We start from the raw sequence: 20,322 nt of genomic DNA, 5'->3' as shown, positions 1-20,322 counted from the left end.
GCTAGTCTTACTTACTTAGGTTACATAAACTATATAAGAGAAAATGCATGATAGTTAATTATTTGACAGCTTTAAATCCCAAATACCCGAATCATCACTCAAGAAAAATGAATTAAACACAACTGAGCAACTTTAACTATTAACTTTATCTAATAATAAACAGAGACAAGTAGCAAGCTAACTGTGATTGTGTTGGATTTGACACCTGACATTTGATTACTATCTATGTACTAAAAGTCATTTAAATTCTTTTAAAGATTCCTTATTCATAAAACATAGCACTGTATTCTCTCTGTTTTTATTTTATATAACATAATGATATAAGGGGGACACGGTGGCTTAGCGGTTAGCACGTTTGCCTCACACCTCCAGGGTCGGGGGTTCGATTCCCACCTCCGCCTTGTGTGTGTGGAGTTTGCATGTTCTCCCCGTGCCTCGGGGGTTTCCTCCGGATACTCCGGTTTCCTCCACCGGTACAAAGACATGCATGGTAGGTTGATTGGCATCTCTGGAAAATTGTCCGTAGTGTGTGAGTGTGTGTGTGAATGAGTGTGTGTGTGTGCCCTGTGATGGGTTGGCACTCCGTCCAGGGTGTATCCTGCCTCGATGCCCGATGACGCCTGAGATAGGCACAGGCTCCCCGTGACCCGAGAAGTCCGGATAAGCGGTAGAAAATGAGTGAGAGTGTTTTGTTTTAGCACTTGAGAGCCTTCACTGGTCACATCACTTGCATGTGTTAATTAATGAATTTTCTAGGATTGTTGGACAGGCAGATGATTTTAATGCCGTTTTAAGTTGATTACGTCTGCAAAATAAGGATCATCCTACTGTATATATTGCATAAAAGTGATTATTGTCCATTTTGAATGGTGTATTAGTAACAGCTAAATGAGCCAAATGATCTAACAGGCACTTGCTTACTACATGTCATGTTATGTCGTCTTTATGGCTCTGCCTTTTCTATATAACATCTATTACAGGATTGAGTTTTAATGTAATTATTTTTTGACTTTCTTGGGTTTTTAGGATGCTTACTGGAAAGAGTTTATTACTCCAAAAAATAAAACAGGCAAAGCAAAGTTCTTTTAAAAGGAAAATCCCTAAAGATTCGGCCAAGCCTGAACAGGAAATGATCTCTGGAGTAGAGGAAGCTTGGCACAGATGTGTAAACGCACCTGCTAAGAAACAGCTGAGTGAATCAACCCACATTACAGCGCATGTGATGAGTCTGTTACCGTAAGAGATAAAACACGCTGCAGTTCAGCCACTAAAGCATGAGAGCTGTACAGATATTTGCCATTATGTTATTTTATAGAGCAATACAAACACTTACATCATCAGGTTTAGTGAACAGACCGTATGTGTTCCTGACTTTTTTATTATGACTTCTCAATTCAATTCAATTCAATTCAAGTTTATTTGTATAGCGCTTTTTACAATAGACATTGTCTCAAAGCAGCTTTACAGAACATAAACACAGAGCAGAAGGTAAACATAATTAATGATAAAGGAAATAACGAATAATAAAAGAAATAAAAATTAACAGAATAAAAAATTCTAGATTATTATTAGATGTATATAGTTCACAGTGTGTATGTATTTATTCCCCTATGAGCAAGTCTGAGGTGACTCAGGCAGCAGTGGTGAGGAAAAACTGCCTTAAATTGGTAAAGGAAGAAACCTTGAGAGGAACCGGACTCAAGGGGGAACCCATCCTCATATGGGTGACACTGGGGGTGTGATTGTAATATACAGTCAGTTAAATGTTGTATTGGTGTGAGGTTCAGGGACTTCTGATCTCCTGAGTACCACAGAGTCTAACTGGAGATGTCTCAGGATTCTTAGAGTCGGCCTCGGCTCAGTGGACGTCCAAAGGCTTCGTCCCACAGAGGACGTTGGGAGCTGGTACAATGTCTGGATGCCAAATTCAGTGACTTCTCTTTGTGATTCCTGCAGTGACCACCTGCTGAGGGAGCGTCAGAAGAACAGAAGGCAGCACCGACAGTATCTGAAACATCTACTCACCTTCAGGCCACAGCAATCTACAAACAGAAAGCAGAGTGCTGGTGAGATGACCGACCTTCTGGACGATACGGTGAGCTGAATACAAAATGTGTTTGTTCAGCGTCTGGAATTTTTTGTGTTCCTTAAATTGTTTGAATAGATTGTCGATCAGGACAAATTTTTTACAACAGTAACAAAATACATCTGTCTTTGTGCTTCTTTCTCAGGATGGATCATATCTTCTATCTGTTTGTACTGCGTTCCTTTAGTAAAAGCAGTGTTTGCTCTTAATGGTGCCCCTTTCGAGCCCTGGTGTGGTGGCAGGACAAGCGGATGGAAAGACACAGACAGTGGAGTCAACATCATTCGGATCTCATGTTTACAATACACTAACTAAGTTTGATTTTGACATCGGTGGGGACATCATTTATTTGACATTGGTGGGGACATAATTTATTTGACATCGGTGGGAACATAATTTATTTGACCTTGGTGGGGACATAATTTATTTGACATTGGTGGGGACATAATTTATTTGACATTGGTGGGGACAAAGTTTATTTGACATTGGTGGGGACATAATTTATTTGACATTGGTGGGGACATAATTTATTTGACATTGGTGGGGACATAATTTATTTGACATTGGTGGGGACAAAGTTTATTTGACATTGGTGGGAACATAATTTATTTGACCTTAGTGGGGACATAATTTATTTAACATCGGTGGGAACATAATTTATTCGACATTAGTGGGGACATAATTTATTTGACATTGGTGGGGACAAAATTTATTTGACATTGGTGGGGACAAAGTTTATTTGACATTGGTGGGAACATAATTTATTTGACATTGGTGGGGACATAATTTATTTGACCTTAGTGGGGACATAATTTATTTAACATCGGTGGGAACATAATTTATTCGACATTGGTGGGGACATAATTTATTTGACATGGGTGGGGACATAATTTATTTGACATTGGTGGGGACATAATTTATTTAACATCAGTGGGAACATAATTTATTTGACATTGGTGGGGACATAATTTATTTGATATTGGTGGGGATATAATTTATTTGACATCGGTGGGGACATAATTTATTTGACACTGGTGGGAACATAATTTATTTGACCTTGGTGGGGACATAATTTATTTAACATCAGTGGGGACATAATTTATTTGATATTGGTGGGGACATAATTTATTTGACATCGGTGGGGACATAATTTATTTGATATTGGTGGGGATATAATTTATTTGACATCGGTGGGGACATAATTTATTTGACATTGGTGGGGACATAATTTATTTGACATTGGTAGGGACATAATTTATTTGACATTGGTGGGGACATAATTTATTTAACATCAGTGGGGACATAATTTATTTGATATTGGTGGGGACATAATTTATTTGACATTGGTGGGGACATAATTTATTTGACCTTGGTGGGGACATAATTTATTTAACATCAGTGGGAACATAATTTATTTAACATCAGTGGGGACATAATTTATTTGATATTGGTGGGGATATAATTTATTTGACATCGGTGGGGACATCATTTATTTGACATTGGTGGGGACATAATTTATTTGACCTTGGTGGGAACATAATTTATTTGACATCGGTGGGGACATAATTTATTTAACATCGGTGGGGACATAATTTATTTGACATCGGTGGGGACATCATTTATTTGACCTTGGTGGGGACATAATTTATTTAACATCAGTGGGAACATAATTTATTTAACATCAGTGGGAACATAATTTATTTAACATCAGTGGGGACATAATTTATTTGACATCGGTGGGGACATAATTTATTTGACATCGGTGGGGACATAATTTATTTGACCTTGGTGGGAACATAATTTATTTGACCTTGGTGGGGACATAATTTATTTGACATCGGTGGGGACATAATTTATTTGACATTGGTGGGGACATAATTTATTTGACATCGGTGGGGACATAATTTATTTGACATCGGTGGGGACATAATTTATTTGACACTGGTGGGAACATAATTTATTTGACCTTGGTGGGGACATAATTTATTTAACATCAGTGGGGACATAATTTATTTGATATTGGTGGGGACATAATTTATTTGATATTGGTGGGGACATAATTTATTTGATATTGGTGGGGACATAATTTATTTAACATCAGTGGGGACATAATTTATTTGATATTGGTGGGGATATAATTTATTTGACATCGGTGGGGACATAATTTATTTGACATCGGTGGGGACATAATTTATTTGACATCGGTGGGGACATAATTTATTTGACATTGGTGGGGACATAATTTATTTGACATCGGTGGGAACATAATTTATTTGACATCGGTGGGGACATAATTTATTTGACATTGGTGGGAACATAATTTATTTGACATTAGTGGGGACATAATTTATTTGACATTGGTGGGGACAAAGTTTATTTGACATTGGTGGGGACATAATTTATTTGACATTGGTGGGGACATATTGGGTGGGGACGTTGCATATTGCTTCATACAACGGAATCTAGCCACAGCCGAGGGTTAGAGAGGCGGGACTCAAAAAAGGCAAAGGCCAATCATTTTAGAGAGGTGAGTTACAGAGGCGGGATTCATTGCAGGGGGTAAATCTGTTAACCCTTTGTGTCCCACTAGTTGCGCTATTTTTACAGAACGCCGTTGTAAAATATTTTCATCTTATTTAATGATTCCTGGATTAATGTTAAATGAAATAAGTAAAAAAGCACAAGACACAGACGGACATCAGTGGTTATGTGTAAATATATATAGGCTTGGTGGAATTATCGCTAGGGACAATTGAGTGTTCCCTGGATATTAGTAGGGACATGTCCCTACCGTCCCGACCCAAATCGACACCCTTACTAATAGCATTTTGGCATGTCTGATTGTAATTAAATTAGGAAGACTGAGGAAACTTTGGACAAATAGTCTAATGTGGGATTGGTTGATGTAAAGCAGGCTAAAGCTAGTTAGCACACAGAACAGTGTGACAACCGCCGCTCCGGTTCGGGTCACTGGGCTGCAGCAGATCTGGAGAAATGATTCCTTAGTACTTTATATCTGCTCTGTACGTCTTAAAGAAACTCTTTTCTTCACACAAAATCTCAGCTGAGAATTACAGACCCAGTTCTCGATCATTTCTTGAGTTCTGATTTATTCTCATTCATGCTTTTTATTTGTTTTATTTACAGTGGAAGAACATGAAGTGTGGTCGGACATCATTCCGTCAGCGAGTGTCATGATTCCCGGCTCAGACCCGGCCGAGGGCTGCCAGATCTTACTGGAACAACAAGCTCATCCTGTATTCGTCTCTTTGCCCTCTTCGAGGCTTGACTGCTTTGTATAAATCAGCCCTGAGAAAGAGGTCAGTCTAAGTTAACTGAATGAACCGAGCCAAACAAGATTTATTCAAAATCATTTAATCTAATGATCATATGATCTTTTTTCTGGGTTGCAGGCTGTCAGGAACAATTCCTGGCTTCGACTGGCAGACACTCGACATGCAAGTATAAATATGTCAGTGGGCAGAGGCCATGACGTCTCAGCAGCCTCACACCCAGTTGAGAATGGAGTCTTACGTCCAATAGCGTTTGTGGTAAAAAAAAAAAAAAAAAAATCCTATTTCTTATTTCCAGGAATAAGTGTAAATGTTTTTCTTGGTCTCAGCTAGCGTTGGCTTTGGTCTACCAGACAATGTTTCATAATCCACTGGCAACACATCATACCCTTCTGTTTAGCTCAGGCCAGGATGTGTGTGGCCTCGGCTTCACCTACCCTACAGAACTCCTAGCTAACTGTGCAGGTAAAAGCAGTTAAACAATGTTCATGAGCACACGGTACATTGCAGCATTTAGCTACAGTAAACAGTTATCAGCTTAGACTCACTGTATAGAGAACCAGTAACACATGAGCAGTTTCCTGTCATCAGCAGCTTTTCTGTTCTTTTCTGAAATCTTCTGCTGAAATGATAATGTCGAAAAATGTTTATATCACCCACCGCCGGATGCCATCACAAAACTTACGAAGAACGTATCTTACCCTCGGGGTTCAGTGTTGTAATGAGAGAGAAGACACTGTTTCTTCACCTTCGATGCTTTGTGCTACAACAAGAGACACATAATAAAATGAACACTGTACAAAACTCTATTTCTGCTTGAGCCACACATGCTTGTGTAGTTAAGCATTGTGTATCAGTACACTATCTATATTTTTTTAAAGTATTAAACACCACCGGGGAGGCACGGTGGCTTAGTGGTTAGCACGTCAGCCTCACACCTCCAGGGTTGGGGGTTCGATTCCCACCTCCGCCTTGTGTGTGTGGAGTTTGCATGTTCTCCCCGTGCCTCGGGGGTTTCCTCCGGGTACTCCGGTTTCCTCCCCCGGTCCAAAGACATGCATGGTAGGTTGATTGGCATCTCTGGAAAATTGTCTGTAGTGTGTGAGTGTGTGAGTGTGTGAGTGAATGAGAGTGTGTGTGTGCCCTGTGATGGGTTGGCACTCCGTCCAGTGTGTATCCTGCCTCGATGCCCGATGACGCTTGAGATAGGCACAGGCTCCCCGTGACCCGAGGTAGTTCAGATAAGCGGTAGATAATGAGTGAGAGTGAGTGAGTAAACACCACCACATCACATCATCTTTATGACATGTAATATGTAATATATAGATCTTTTATTTCATTACATAGAAAACACTAAACAGGTAGAACCTGATGGAATACTACTGAACATGAACATAACAACAGCAACTCAATCCTGGTGCTATATACGATGCATAAGGTGTGAATTCTCCTCCTACATTCTGTGAAGTTAAAGTGCCTTTCTTTCTTTCTGTCTTTTACCGTGGAACTTACTGGGAAAATTCTGGGAGAGTAGACTGAAAAAAATGGTTTGATTAACAAAACAGACAAATTCTGCTCTCTACCAGAAACTCCTGATTGTACAGTCATCGTTCTGTGACCTGAAGTTCAACTGCAGCAAGACATAATTCTGAAAGCAGGCTTATCTGTGAATGGCTCAAGAGAAACCAAATGAAAGTTTAAGAGTGGTCAAGTCCTGATTTTAACCCCACTGAGATACTGTGGCAGGACCCTAAACCTTGACCTGCTTAAGACCAGTTTATGCTTGAAAGCTTTCATTGTGTACATTGAAAACGTTTAATGTAACGGACCGATCTTCACTTAATGGTTGTTGCTAAGTGTGCTGACCCACATTTAGTTTTAATGGTGGTCTTAAGGTCCACATGTGTACCATAAATGCTTTTGAAATGCACAGTATAAAGGAGCAAAAGATGTAGCCTTGATGGTACCACCCCAGGAATGGTATAGTTTATAGTATCTTTAGTCTTTTTAGTGTGTAGTCTTTAACTGCTGAGTCCTTCCTTTTCTCTGCTAGTGCAGCGGATGTGTTTCTGCTCGTGTCTCCAGTGGTTCCGTCGTGCTGTTACAGCTATGTTCAGATATCCAAAAGGACAGCCTGAGCCATGGGCCTCAACACTGAGCAGGTAATCGGTTCTGAATCCTGCAGAAACAAACTCTTAGATACGTAAATCTCAAAGTCCGTGATGGATATTTTGTTTGTCATGAACCTTCTCTGTGGTTGTCGTAGATGCTGATGTTCTGTCATGTGGCTATGGTGAGCATAGATGAAGCACTGCTTGAAGCCTTCTCTCACTGCCTGGTGCTGTTACTGAGGAGAGAGAACGCACTGTGCCACTCTGCCAACCTGCCTACAGGTGTAACATCTAAGTTCTGCTCTACTTTAAAAGATGTTTTTCTGAGCCACAGATCAATGAAACAATAATTATTCACAACACAGAATCCTAAGTGTAGCTTGTTTGAATGAAAGTGACAGTGACGTGACATACGACTAAGTACGGTGACCCATACTCAGAATCCGTTCTCTGCATTTGACCCATCCGAAGTGCACACACACACACAGCAGTGAACACACACACACAGCAGTGAACACACACACACAGACACACACCGTGAACACACACCCGGAGCAGTGGACAGCCATTTATGCTGCGGCGCCCGGGGAGCAATTGGGGGGGTTCGGTGCCTTGCTCAAGGGAACCGAAGTCGTGGCTGGCCCGAGACTCGAACCCACAACCTTAGGATTAGGAGTCAGACTCTCTAACCATTAGGCCACGACTTGCCCGTCTTCTACTGAGGCTCAGTAAGAGGATCCACCTGCATGTTTCTGTAACTGTTCAAACTAAATTTAATATAAAACAAAGATAATCTGAACCTAGAACCTTTAGTGGGTATGTTGAGAAAAGACGAGACAGGAGGAGGCTTTGAGAGCACAAATGGACTTTTATTTTCTCTCTATGTTTACAAGGGCACATTTCAGAGCCACCTATGAACAACCACATAAACACAAACATGTTTCTGCTTTTATTCTGTACATGTAGCTTAGCTCATTCCATGCACTCCCTTCTTGTCCTGCAATGCACACACTCATCAAAAACCCCAAGTTGATCATTCACTGTCATTCCTAGAAATACCCGTCCTGTCTCCTAGGCTCCGCCCACCATTCACGAACAGCACTCGACCACGCCACACCCCCCATCACCACACAAAATACTGGTCAGAATCAATCAATTCATTTCATTTATCATCCAACCTTTAGAAATAGACTGGGGAAATGGTATGATTAGCATAACTAACAAATTCTGCTCTCTACCAGAAATTCCTGTAGGTACAATCATCATGTTCAGGCATCATTCAGCAAGACATGGATCCAGAGCATGAGAGCAGGTCCACTAACCCCACTGAGATACTGTGGAAGGACCTTAAACATTCGTTCATTCATTCATTTTCTACCGCTTATCCAAACTTCCCGGGTCATGGGGAGCCTGTGCCTATCTCAGGCGTCATCGGGCATCGAGGCAGGATACACCCTGGACGGAGTGTCAACCCATCACAGGGCGCACACACACACACACACTCTCATTCACTCACACACACTACGGACAATTTTCCAGAGATGCCAATCAACCTACCATGCATGTCTTTGGACCGGGGGAGGAAACCGGAGTACCCGGAGGAAACCCCCGAGGCACGGGGAGAACATGCAAACTCCACACACACGAGGCGGACGCGGGAATCGAACCCCTGACCCTGGCGAACGTGCTAACCACTAAGCCACCGTGACCCCTAGGACCTTAAACAGCAGTTTGTAATTGAAAGCTTTTTTCCTCCCCTGTGATGTAAAGGACTGATCTTCACTCACTGAAAACATTTTGCTGCAGTTGTTGCTGCCAAATTAGTACAAATTACGGTTACTTTTTCACATAGGTGATGTGTTCGCAGCATTATCGTTTTCTTTCAATGATAAATAACTTGATCTAAAAGCTGTTTTATTTGCTCCTGTATTGTGTTACATTTGCGATAAGGATCTGAAACCGTTTAGTGAAAGAAATAGGCAGAAAAAGAGGAAATCAGGAGTGCACATATAGATTAAATTGCTTCATTGTCTGTTGAGTTAGGAGGAATTTGACACTCCATGCTTCCTCTTTCTGAAGGTTTGATGAATGAGCTGACTTTGCATGGCCAGGCAACGTTTGCCTCATATCACATCTCTGCTTTCATGTGGTACCTTATGCAGAACCTTCTTGGTACAGAAGTGTACTAGGGCCTTCTTTATTTGTGTACTTTGCTGCATCTACTGTGAAAACTAATGGAGAACATATTGATATTGCTGTAGGAGACCACACGTGGACAGTACCAGACTTCAGCCCTGTGATCCTTTTAGAGCACAGCTATGCTTCATGCAGTGACACAGAGCAGATTGTCATTCTCACACTGACTGGTCACAACATCATGGAGATGGGCATGAGTCTACTTCACAAGGTTCTCAGGGGGAAACAAGCAGGTTTGCAGATACTGATGATGTCATAGTTCATGAAGCATGGTTGGCCTGGAGTGACTGTTGCATCTTGACAAAAATAGCTCTAAATTGTCGTTATATTTAAAGTTTCTCTTACTGTATTGATCTCGGTGTAAAGACTCTAACATTCCTCGCATAAAATACGATTAATGGAAGAGAAGAGAAGATAAGCCGCTGTTTTGGGGCCAATCAGAAAGAGCAGCTTTACAACATTTATTAACACTTATCATGCTTCATGGTTCTCTAGTCATAGTTATAGACTCCAGGACTCACTCTACATTGATATGCAATAGGTTCAGTTGTTTACAGTCATTTTAACGCTGCACGTTTGGTTGATGCTCTGTGCAGTTATTTGACACAGCTTGTTATTCTGGGGCTTTTTCATTTTGGCCCTGAACAAATGCCCTTACACCCAAGAGGAGTGGGTGAGGACAGATTTGAGTTGTTGGCACTGAAATGGTTGCCCACACTGTCCTGGCAGCAGGCACGGGAGCCGAGCCCTGTCGAGGTCAGTGAGCGCCAGTGTCACAACAGCGTGGTTAGACTGGTATCCTCTCCGGCCCTGGTCTGTGCCATTACAAGGCATTCAGGATTATGAAAAGAATTTTAGCACAAGACTGTCCTGGAGATCTGAGCGTACTGATGTCGACCCCCCAATGAAATGGCCTTCAGACAAGCCGCCATTTACTTTACCGAGGCTCAGATGATTGCAGGTGAAGATGCAGCCAGCTGAAGATGCAGCCAATCAATTCATTGCATGGAGTAACTGAAGTTCATCCAAATAAACAATGATTTTTTTTTCTAGGTCACAGAAGCAGAATTATATTATAAATCATAATCAGCACAGGTATGCTTTTGTGTACAGCAGTAAAAAAGTGTTATTCTGTAGTGGTTCGTACGTAACACAATCTGACAATATCTCTCTATATCCAGGCTTAAGACAGTCCATGTTCAGCTACATGACAGAGGGTAAGTAATGTGACTTAAAGCGTTTTCAGAGTGAGAATATTTTCATGGCTTCCTTATTAACACACGCTGCTGTTCTCTGTAGGACTGCAGCTTCTTCTCACTTTGACTCTATTTAAGCCTGATGTCTGGAGTCATTACTTACTCAAGATTCAACAAAACAGCTTCACCTTAGTGGGCTTGCACATACTTGTACTTGTACTCAACTCAGAGCTAGCAAACACACTGATAAACAGATCAGAACATCAGGTCAATGACTTCTTCCATGTTCTTATATTTGAATCAATCGATAATATTCGAATGAAATAAAGGTTACGGAAAACAGAAAAAAGAAAAGATATTTTTTGGAAAACAAGATTTTTTTTTTTTTTTTTTTTACAAATGATGCGTGACCATTTTTGTGTAGTATTTAAACTTTAAACAGTTTGTCTGTGTGAGCCTTCGGTGAGAGACTTGGAATTGATGTACCTGACATCAGGACCTGTACTGGCATTGTGCCTACAGAGGGTGAATGCAGTTAAGAAGCTTCTGGAGTTGTTTTGTCCTGAGGATCCAGTTCAAGCACAAAATGTTCAAGATGTAGGCAACATAATGTCCATGCAATGAGTGTCAAAAAATTTCCAGGAGGTTAAACGATTTAGACTTCGGCATATCGAAAGTAAACAACTACTTGTCGGTATATTTATTAGTGAACAATATGCAGTCAGTTATTTGGTATAATGATCTATGCTTTTGGCTTTCAATCAGACACACTGAGACGTTGAGATTATAATGTTATCTGCCTTTCTGGGCAAAAAATAGCATATGTTAAGTGACATGATGACAAAATAGGTATTTCTGAACATGTGAAAAAACGCACTGTGAGTGTTAACACTGAGTGTTATTATAAATTGTCATAAACACTGAGAATGTTATTATAAATGATTATAAACACTGAGTGTTAACACAGAGTGTTATTATAAGTTGTCATAAACACTGAGAGTGTTATTATAAATGATTATAAACACTGAGTGTTATTATAAATGATTATAAACACTGAGTGTTATTATAAATGATTATAAACACTGAGTGTTAACACTGAGTGTTATTATAAATGATTATAAACACTGAGTGTTATTATAAATGATTCTAAACACTGAGAGTGTTATTATAAATGATTCTAAACACTGTGAGTGTTATTAAATGATTATAAACACTGTGAGTGTTATTATAAATGATTCTAAACACCATAGAGTGTTATTATAAATGATTCTAAACACCATAGAGTGTTATTATAAATGATTATAAACACTGAGTGTTATTATAAATGATTATAAACACTGTGAGTGTGATTATAAATTATTATAAAACACCATAGTGTTATTATAAATGATTATAAACACTGTGAGTGTTATTATAAATGATTATAAACACTGAGAGTGTTATTATAAATGATTATAAACACAGAGAGTGTTATTATAAATGATTATAAACACTGAGGGTGTTATTATAAATGATTATAAACACTGAGAGTGTTATTATGAATGATTATAAACACTGAGAGTGTTATTATAAATGATTATAAACACTGAGTGTTATTACAAATGATTATAAACACTGTGAGTGTTATTATAAATGATTATAAACATTGTGTGATTATAAATGATTATAAACACTGTGAGTGTGATTATAAATGATTATAAACACTGAGTGTTATTATAAATGATTATAAACACTGTGAGTGTGATTATAAATGATTATAAACACTGAGTGTTATTATAAATGATTATAAACACTGAGTGTGATTATAAATGATTATAAACCCTGTGAGTGTTAACACTGAGCGTTATTATAAATGATTATAAACACAGTGTTATTATAAATGATTATAAACACAGAGAGTGTTATTATAAATGATTATAAACACAGTGTGATTATAAATGATTATAAACACTGAGAGTGTTATTATGAATGATTATAAACACTGAGAGTGTTATTATAAATGATTATAAACACTGAGTGTTATTACAAATGATTATAAACACTGTGAGTGTTATTATAAATGATTATAAACATTGTGTAATTATAAATGATTATAAACACTGTGAGTGTGATTATAAATGATTATAAACACTGAGTGTTATTATAAATGATTATAAACACTGTGAGTGTGATTATAAATGATTATAAACACTGAGTGTTATTATAAATGATTATAAACACTGAGTGTGATTATAAATGATTATAAACCCTGTGAGTGTTAACACTGAGCGTTATTATAAATGATTATAAACACAGTGTTATTATAAATGATTATAAACACAGAGTGTTATTATAAATGATTATAAACACAGAGTGTGATTATAAATGATTATAAACACTGAGAGTGTTAACACTGAGTGTTATTATAAATGATTATAAAAACAGAGTGTTATTATAAATGATTATAAACACTGAGTGTTAACACTGAGTGTTATAAATACTTTCCTTTCTACAGTCATATACAGTCAGTTGGAGTTGTGTAACCAGGAGCTCCTGAGAAACTCATAAATTAGCTCATCATCTGAGTTCATTATAGATTCAACACCAACTCCTCCATGCTGAAACCTTCAAATACTCCGTGATGGAGATTCGCCTTGTGTACAATGTTATTGTGTGTTGATTAACAGGTTGTTTTCCTCAGAGTCCTCATGGACTTTATGAAGTGGAAAATAACTGAAGCTGGAACAATCTCTATATGCCTGGGGACGGAGAGAAAAAGGGAGCAAGTGGAGAGGAATTAGTGTAGCTGCTGTATATAATATTAGCAAGCACCAGATGATCATGTGCATTTGATGAGATTTTTTAATCAGTGCCTCTGTTGCTTTTGCTAATATTTGTTTATGAAAATGTGTAAATACTGATTTTAGTAAAGTGAGTAAGAAATGAGTAAAATCGTGTTAGGGAAAGTCTGCCGGCTTGGCATTACGATATTAATCACTTGACTGATGATGCTTTAGCAGTGAGAAATCCTAATTTATTATTAAGGCAATCCTTCCAGGTCATTAGAAAGTTATCAGTTTCGTTTTTACACCATTTACTGTGTACCTTTTGAGCGCTCTGTTCCGGTGTAGTAAAGTTACACCGCAGTGCTGGATTTCTAGTTATTTTCTCATTATAGCTTATTAACGTGATCCCCAGTGCATGTTGACACCAAATTCTCTGTTTCAGTATCGGTTTCTTATCTGTGCAGGATGTAAAGATGATGTTCTCAGAAGGTCTTGAAGCACGAGCAGGTAGAGGAAGCTCGAGCAGACTGGAGTTTCTGAGAATTCTAATCTGGTGTCCATCAGGTTTCCTCCCAAAACGAGAAACTAAATTCAGTTATTAATCTCTGCTTCATGACTGCAGATACCTTGTTTGAGATCAGATCCGGTAGCCGGTTTGCAACGACAACGGCCTCAAACCATCAGTAACTTAAAAAGTAAAAACCAGCTCTTCCAGCCGCTCATGGAGCAGTCAGGACTGATCAGATGTACAGCATGGATTTTTGTTCTTATTCCCGACATCTTGTGTACTATTCAGAATTTTTGCTGACACCACATTAGATGTGTACCAGAATGAGCCAGTTGTGTTTGTTTGTGTTCGAGTGGAAGCAGGATGTTCAGTGCTCTCTGCCAGACCACGTGCCTGATCATGCCCTCGCGTGTACTCCAGCTGTGCTGTCCGCCTCTTCACCTGGACCTTCTACAGCGACTCCTGAGCTCAGGCCACCACGTGGTGGACGGGAGAATCTGCTCACTAGAACCAACCCAAATAACGCACTTATCTGTGTTACTGATGCCCAGCACTGGCAAAGCACTTAAAAGTAATCCTCAATCTTCTCAACGCAAAGGTTACATTCATTACATCAACATTCCTAATCATCAACTCCTTGTCCTCTTACTAGGAGTCTCTTCTGCCTGAGGGACCACGTCTTGTTCTCGCTTTGCAAACGGACAACATTGTGACTTCCTTTACTCGAATCTTAAAAGGTAGAAACGAATCATTATTTTTAATCTTGTGCAGTGTAAAATTTCGGTAAAATATACTACAGAAAATGTATTTTGTGGTTTGAATTGCAATCTATATAAATACATCCATAATACAAATAAACCAATATATATATATATATATGTATAAACATGTTCCTGATTTTTTTTTTTTTTTTAAATATAATGCAAGTTGGCCTGAATGTTTAGAAACTCTTAAACGGTCATCTGTGACTTCCTGTTTCACTCGGGTATAAATACTGCATGACACAGAGGCCAAGTTCCAGGTCTTACATCAACACAGGGAAGATTAGAGAACACAAATAAAATATGTTGACATAAAACGGTTAAAGGTTACAAAAAGCTACAGGCTGGAAAAAATACTAAAGCTAAATTTGCATCAATTAAAGGCTCATTTTTCTCATACTGACATGTAAATCCCCTCACTAGGGGTGCCAATAATTCTGGGGCTTTCCTTAAATGACTTTAAGGAAATGAAACCACGACAGATTCAACTGAACTTCAGTCCTTCTGCAAACACCGAAACTTACCGGCGTCCAGAAGAAAGTTCACCATTTTAGTCCTTTATTATTCGTTTTTATGGTCTTTTATTCTGTTTTATACCAGAAGAAACTGAATTGAATTAAAGAACAGAAGAAACGAAAATCTCACCCAACCACCTAGACATGGAGGTGTGAAGAAGAAGAAGAAGAAGGAGAAGAAGAAGAAGAAGAAGAAGAAGAAGAAGAAGAAGAAGGAGAAGAAGAAGGAGAAGAAGAAGAAGAATGAGAAGAACAAGAAGGAGAAGAAGAAGAATTCAACACACTTACACAAGGATAAGATCAAAAATTCTTTTTAATTCCCAATATGAAAAATAATTCCATGGATTTTGTAAACCATTGCATAACTGCTGTAGTGTACATAAAGGTCAACAATTTGATATGATACACTATGAATAAAACTTTTACGCATTTTAAATAATAATAATAATAATAATAATAATAATAATAAGTCTTACCTAATTTTTAGCGAAGAAAATCCATTTTGATCTTTAAATCCATTAATACACTCAACTATACCATGAAGAAATCTCCATGAATAAAATTTCCCAATAAAAGCGTGGTGGATTTGTACTGATCTCACACCAAATAATCCAGCAACCTGTATCTGATATATCATTCTTGACTGATTAGAATATAAGCTGTTCTATATTTCAATGCATACGGTACCAAAATAAGAGATATGTTTCTTCATCGTGAAAAGGTCACGTTCACGTTCACGTGTTTTGGACCCATTTATCAAATAAATCTGCAGCCGCAGCTTCCGCTGGACACCGGACACGTCTTTATTCTATAGTTACGCTGTAAACCCCTGAGAAAATCCATCTCTTATTCCCATCTGATCCTTTTTACACCGATAAATACACAAACTTGAAAACTGCAGTTGTGTTTAACTTAAAAATTTATTTGTCATGTATCGCAATTCATACAACTAGTGCTACATCATGGATCCACTGCTGACCAGGGCTCCCTCCAGTCTCCATGTTAAACCTGAACTGGAGTTCGCTTTAGACTCCATTACATTCATTATTCAGGGTTTCCACATTAGATCGATCCCCACATTCCAATCCTGGGTTTAATTTTTTATTTCTAAATTTTTTTTTTATTTTTTTGTTTTTATCTGTTTCCTACCAACGTCTATAATAATAATAATAATAATAATAATAATAATAATAATAATAATAATAAAGTATGACTTTTTTTTGTCCTAGCTAGACTGGTCAATTTAACCAGATTCAGACATATGTATGTACTGTATATATACACAAGATTGCATAAATCCTCAGGTTCAATAATCAGATTAATAGAAAATAAAAAAGAAAGGAAAACAATTCACATAAAAAAAGAAAGAAAGAAAAAGATTATTCCACTGCAGTGTGTTATGGTACAACTCCATTACAGTTCATTTACATTGTTCGAAAAAACAAAACAAAACCCATAAAAAGAAGAAGAAGAAGAAGAAGAAGAAAAAAAAAAAACATTTCTACTTGGTGCTTTTCTTTAATAACAGTTGCCTGGCTGTTCATTTCCATGTCCTTTATTTTATTATCACCTTCATTTGAACACTGATTACTAACCGATGGCTGACACAGACATTGGGCTGTGAAATTAGGGAGTAATTAAAGTGAGTTCTGTGGCTGAAGTCAGCAAAAATATAGTTCTCATTCATTCTATAGCAACCGACACGGCAACCGATTCGGCTCTCGGGCGAGTCGTACTCGAAGCTTTGACTTGATTACTGTTCGAGTTATACGTCATACGTGTGACGACGTGCTCTGAAGCGCTCGCGCGGGCCGCGTGCGACACGTCTACGAAGCTGCACCTTCGCTAAGGATGAAGGCAAGTAGTCATTAATACCATAAAAAATGTGTAAAACTACAGCAGGACGCCTGTAACTTCCAGGAATCCAGAGAAATGTCCCAAGGCACGGCAATTTGGCTCACTGTTCTATATGACAAATAGACACTTGATCAATCAAAGAATACTACAAAGAGATTTTTATACAAAGGCACACGTTTGTTCAGGAGAAATTTAGCATTAGTGCAGGACACAGACTCGTCGTATCTATAATACATTAGTACTCACCGCATGACGAGGCAGTAATTATTAAGCACGTGCAAAAAAAAAAAAAAAATAGAATAAAGATGTGTTAAGGGAGTCGGTCCGTCGTGACGCATTCCAAGGCCGAGATTTGTAGATGAACACAACCGACTGTCTGCATCAGCCACCGGAGCACACGAGAGCTCACGGTCCACAAATTTGGTCAAGCTACAAGAATAAATCTGAAACTTAGATAAGACTTTGTTGTAAAACGTGCATTGCGATTCATCTGTCTCTCTCCCGCCGTTTTTTTTTTTTTTTTGCTTAGTAAAATTCTTTTTAAAAAAGTTTTAAACAATCACCAGTCAAATGGAAACTAAAGAAAGCACCCTACAGTCCAAACACACTCTTTTACAATTAATGCGACAGCATACGAGTAGTGCACAATCACTAATATTTCAAAACTGCCTTAATAATTTTACTATAAAGTACTATGAGCATAATAATAATAATAATAATAAAAAGAAAGAAATTGTACGTATATATACTTCAAATAAGCACTGATCCGTATGGCCACGTGAGATCATTAACACGCCTTTTTTTTTTTTTTAGACCGATGTCCGTTTCGTTCCTTCACTACAGATTCCAGCCGATTCGGATCCGGATACGTGAACGATAAAGAACTCCGCGGCTCCTTTTACATCGACCCCAGAGTCCACTCGCCGTTTATGATGCACACAGCGGTGTAAAAAAAAAAATGTCTGATTTCTCATCTAATTCGTTTCAACTGAAAATAATTCCATAGACATAAAAGAAAGAAAAAAAGTGGGGGAAAAATACAGTAAAAGGTCTTTGGTTAAAAAAAAACACTACAATACAAAACTATTAAATCCATTAATGTTGTCAGCAAAAGCAGTCGGCATAGTTTTCGTCTAATTAAACACACAAGGCTGTGATCATCGTAAATTAGTAAGCTGAAGGTTTCAAAGAAGGAAGGAAAGAAAAAAAAAACAACAGAAGAAGAAGAAGAAGAAAATAAACTACAATACCACTTTGGTTCGGTTGAATAGACGTCTGATTTTTCTGTACATAGTCTGCCACATTCCAGATGCAGCACTTGCATCATTTATTCATTCATTTATTTATTTATTTATTTAAATCTAAAAATCTATGCTGTGGTCCAGGAACCTAATGAGAAAATAAAAAGAAGAAGGAAAAAAAAAAAGAAAAAAAAAAAGTGTTTTTCATGTTTTTTTGTGTTTTCTTTTTTATAGAAATACCTCGGTGATGCTGGCTGCCACGCCTACACAATACCTGGCCTCGACAGCCACACACACACACACACACACACACACACACACACACACACACACACACACACACACACACACACACACACACACACACTTATGGCAACATGACCTAGAGTTTAAGCGGTTTACAGGACTACCATACGTGACAATTTTTCTTTTTCCTACGGCATCTCAAGCCCATCGATCTGCTCGTGAGTTACAGAAGGGAGGAAAAAAAAAAAAAGACAAATCATACACACGCTTTTTCCTTTTAAATGAGAAATAACCTGTTCAGGTTCAGGCCGCATTTTTCCTAAACCACAATCCCTTAAGAAGTAAACCATTTATCCCAAAATCAAAGAACCTCGTGCATCTGGCTACCGAATACACCGTCTCATTGCTGTAATTTTAAAGGACCACAAAAATAAAAAAGAAACAAACAAACAAGCGAAAAAACTATTTAACACAGTAGTAGGTCATTCAATTAGATTAACCAAAGCACATTACACTCTCAGATTTGGAAAGAAAAAAATATCTAGAATAAAGTTTAACACCATGGATTTTGTTTATCTGTAAACACTAAAGAGCACTACAATTCAAAACATTAGAAAACAACGTAAAAAAAAAAAGAAAGCCAGTTTTTAAATTTGTAATCAAAGGAATACGTGTTTATTTCCTGATTCGTATTTTCCTAAAATATTGAAATCAATGAATTGACATTTTATGTAAAGATACTGAAGCTGCACCCAAAAAGCACCATTGCTCATAGAGAAGGAATGGGGACAATAATAGTAATAATTGGAATAATGAGCTAAGTGTCCTGAGCGTAAGCAAGGACGACGATTCGATCTGAAAAAAGGAAACACTTTGAACTGGGCCGGGATACGAACACGCTCAGAGAGTAACGAGTAATACATACGTCTGCGAAAGCACTGACTAGCTGCGAAGCTAAAACTCCTTACGAATGCTGGAGTATTGGAGCAGTCAAGGCACTTGAGAGTGAGCGGCCTAGCGTCGGATACGTCCCGGTAAACGTATCCGAAAGGCTGAAAGTCCCCGAAAAAACCCAACACATCTTTTGAGGACTTGTGCTTCTTATTACAACTACATAATGCGGTACTGAATAATCACTAAAAGGGAAAAAACAAAAAGAAGTCTAAACACTTTAGCATACAGTATGTGCCTTACCGATATTAGAGCTGCTGGTTTATAGCTAGAATGCATTCAAAATGGTCACTTATTGATTGTAAAATTGTAAGGAAAAGTAGTAACTACGGTTTCGCGCTATCGTAGGATCGTAATAACTATATTGTGAGATAAGAAATGTGAAATAATCTACTATATGGTTCACAGTACACACACGAAGCTTCATACATTAGCGAATCTCGGAGGGGAAGAGAGAAAAGAAATGTCTAATAATAAAAATAATAATCATAATAATAATAATAATAAAAAAAATCTACAAAAGCAGCTTGAAGCAATTCTTTTTTTTTCTAAAATACCCTTTGACAATTTCCAGGTTAACAAAGTGCTTTTTTTTT

The 20,322-nt window shown here is 38.0% G+C and overlaps 2 protein-coding genes across 3 annotated transcripts in view; one reads left to right on the top strand and one right to left on the bottom strand.

Moving 5' to 3' along the window:
• The first annotated feature begins 1,801 nt into the window (after window positions 1–1,801).
• LOC125140180 (dynein axonemal assembly factor 8) lies at window positions 1,802–18,356 on the top strand. Its single transcript, XM_047808251.1, is given in 20 exon segments — window positions 1,802–2,095; window positions 2,232–2,401; window positions 4,971–5,113; window positions 5,151–5,315; window positions 5,318–5,413; window positions 5,496–5,620; window positions 5,709–5,844; window positions 7,465–7,490; window positions 7,646–7,823; window positions 9,602–9,938; window positions 10,352–10,509; window positions 10,512–10,591; window positions 10,593–10,647; window positions 10,965–11,149; window positions 11,212–11,234; window positions 11,332–11,503; window positions 14,270–14,393; window positions 14,484–14,716; window positions 14,811–14,892; window positions 18,102–18,356. Coding segments are annotated over 20 exon segments (2,802 nt in total). The 5' UTR covers window positions 1,802–1,918; the 3' UTR covers window positions 18,239–18,356.
• unkl (unk like zinc finger) overlaps window positions 15,727–20,322 on the bottom strand; it is a 30,813-nt gene continuing 26,217 nt past the window's right edge. For both annotated transcript variants that reach the window (XM_027134055.2, XM_027134056.2), the window contains one exon: window positions 15,727–20,322. This exon is cut by the window's right edge and continues 533 nt beyond it. The gene's annotated coding sequence lies outside the window, so the exon portion shown is untranslated.

Source organism: Tachysurus fulvidraco, chromosome 24 (assembly GCF_022655615.1).
Source record: "Tachysurus fulvidraco isolate hzauxx_2018 chromosome 24, HZAU_PFXX_2.0, whole genome shotgun sequence".
NCBI lineage: Eukaryota > Metazoa > Chordata > Actinopteri > Siluriformes > Bagridae > Tachysurus > Tachysurus fulvidraco.
This window is presented reverse-complemented; position numbering and strand designations above follow the sequence as displayed.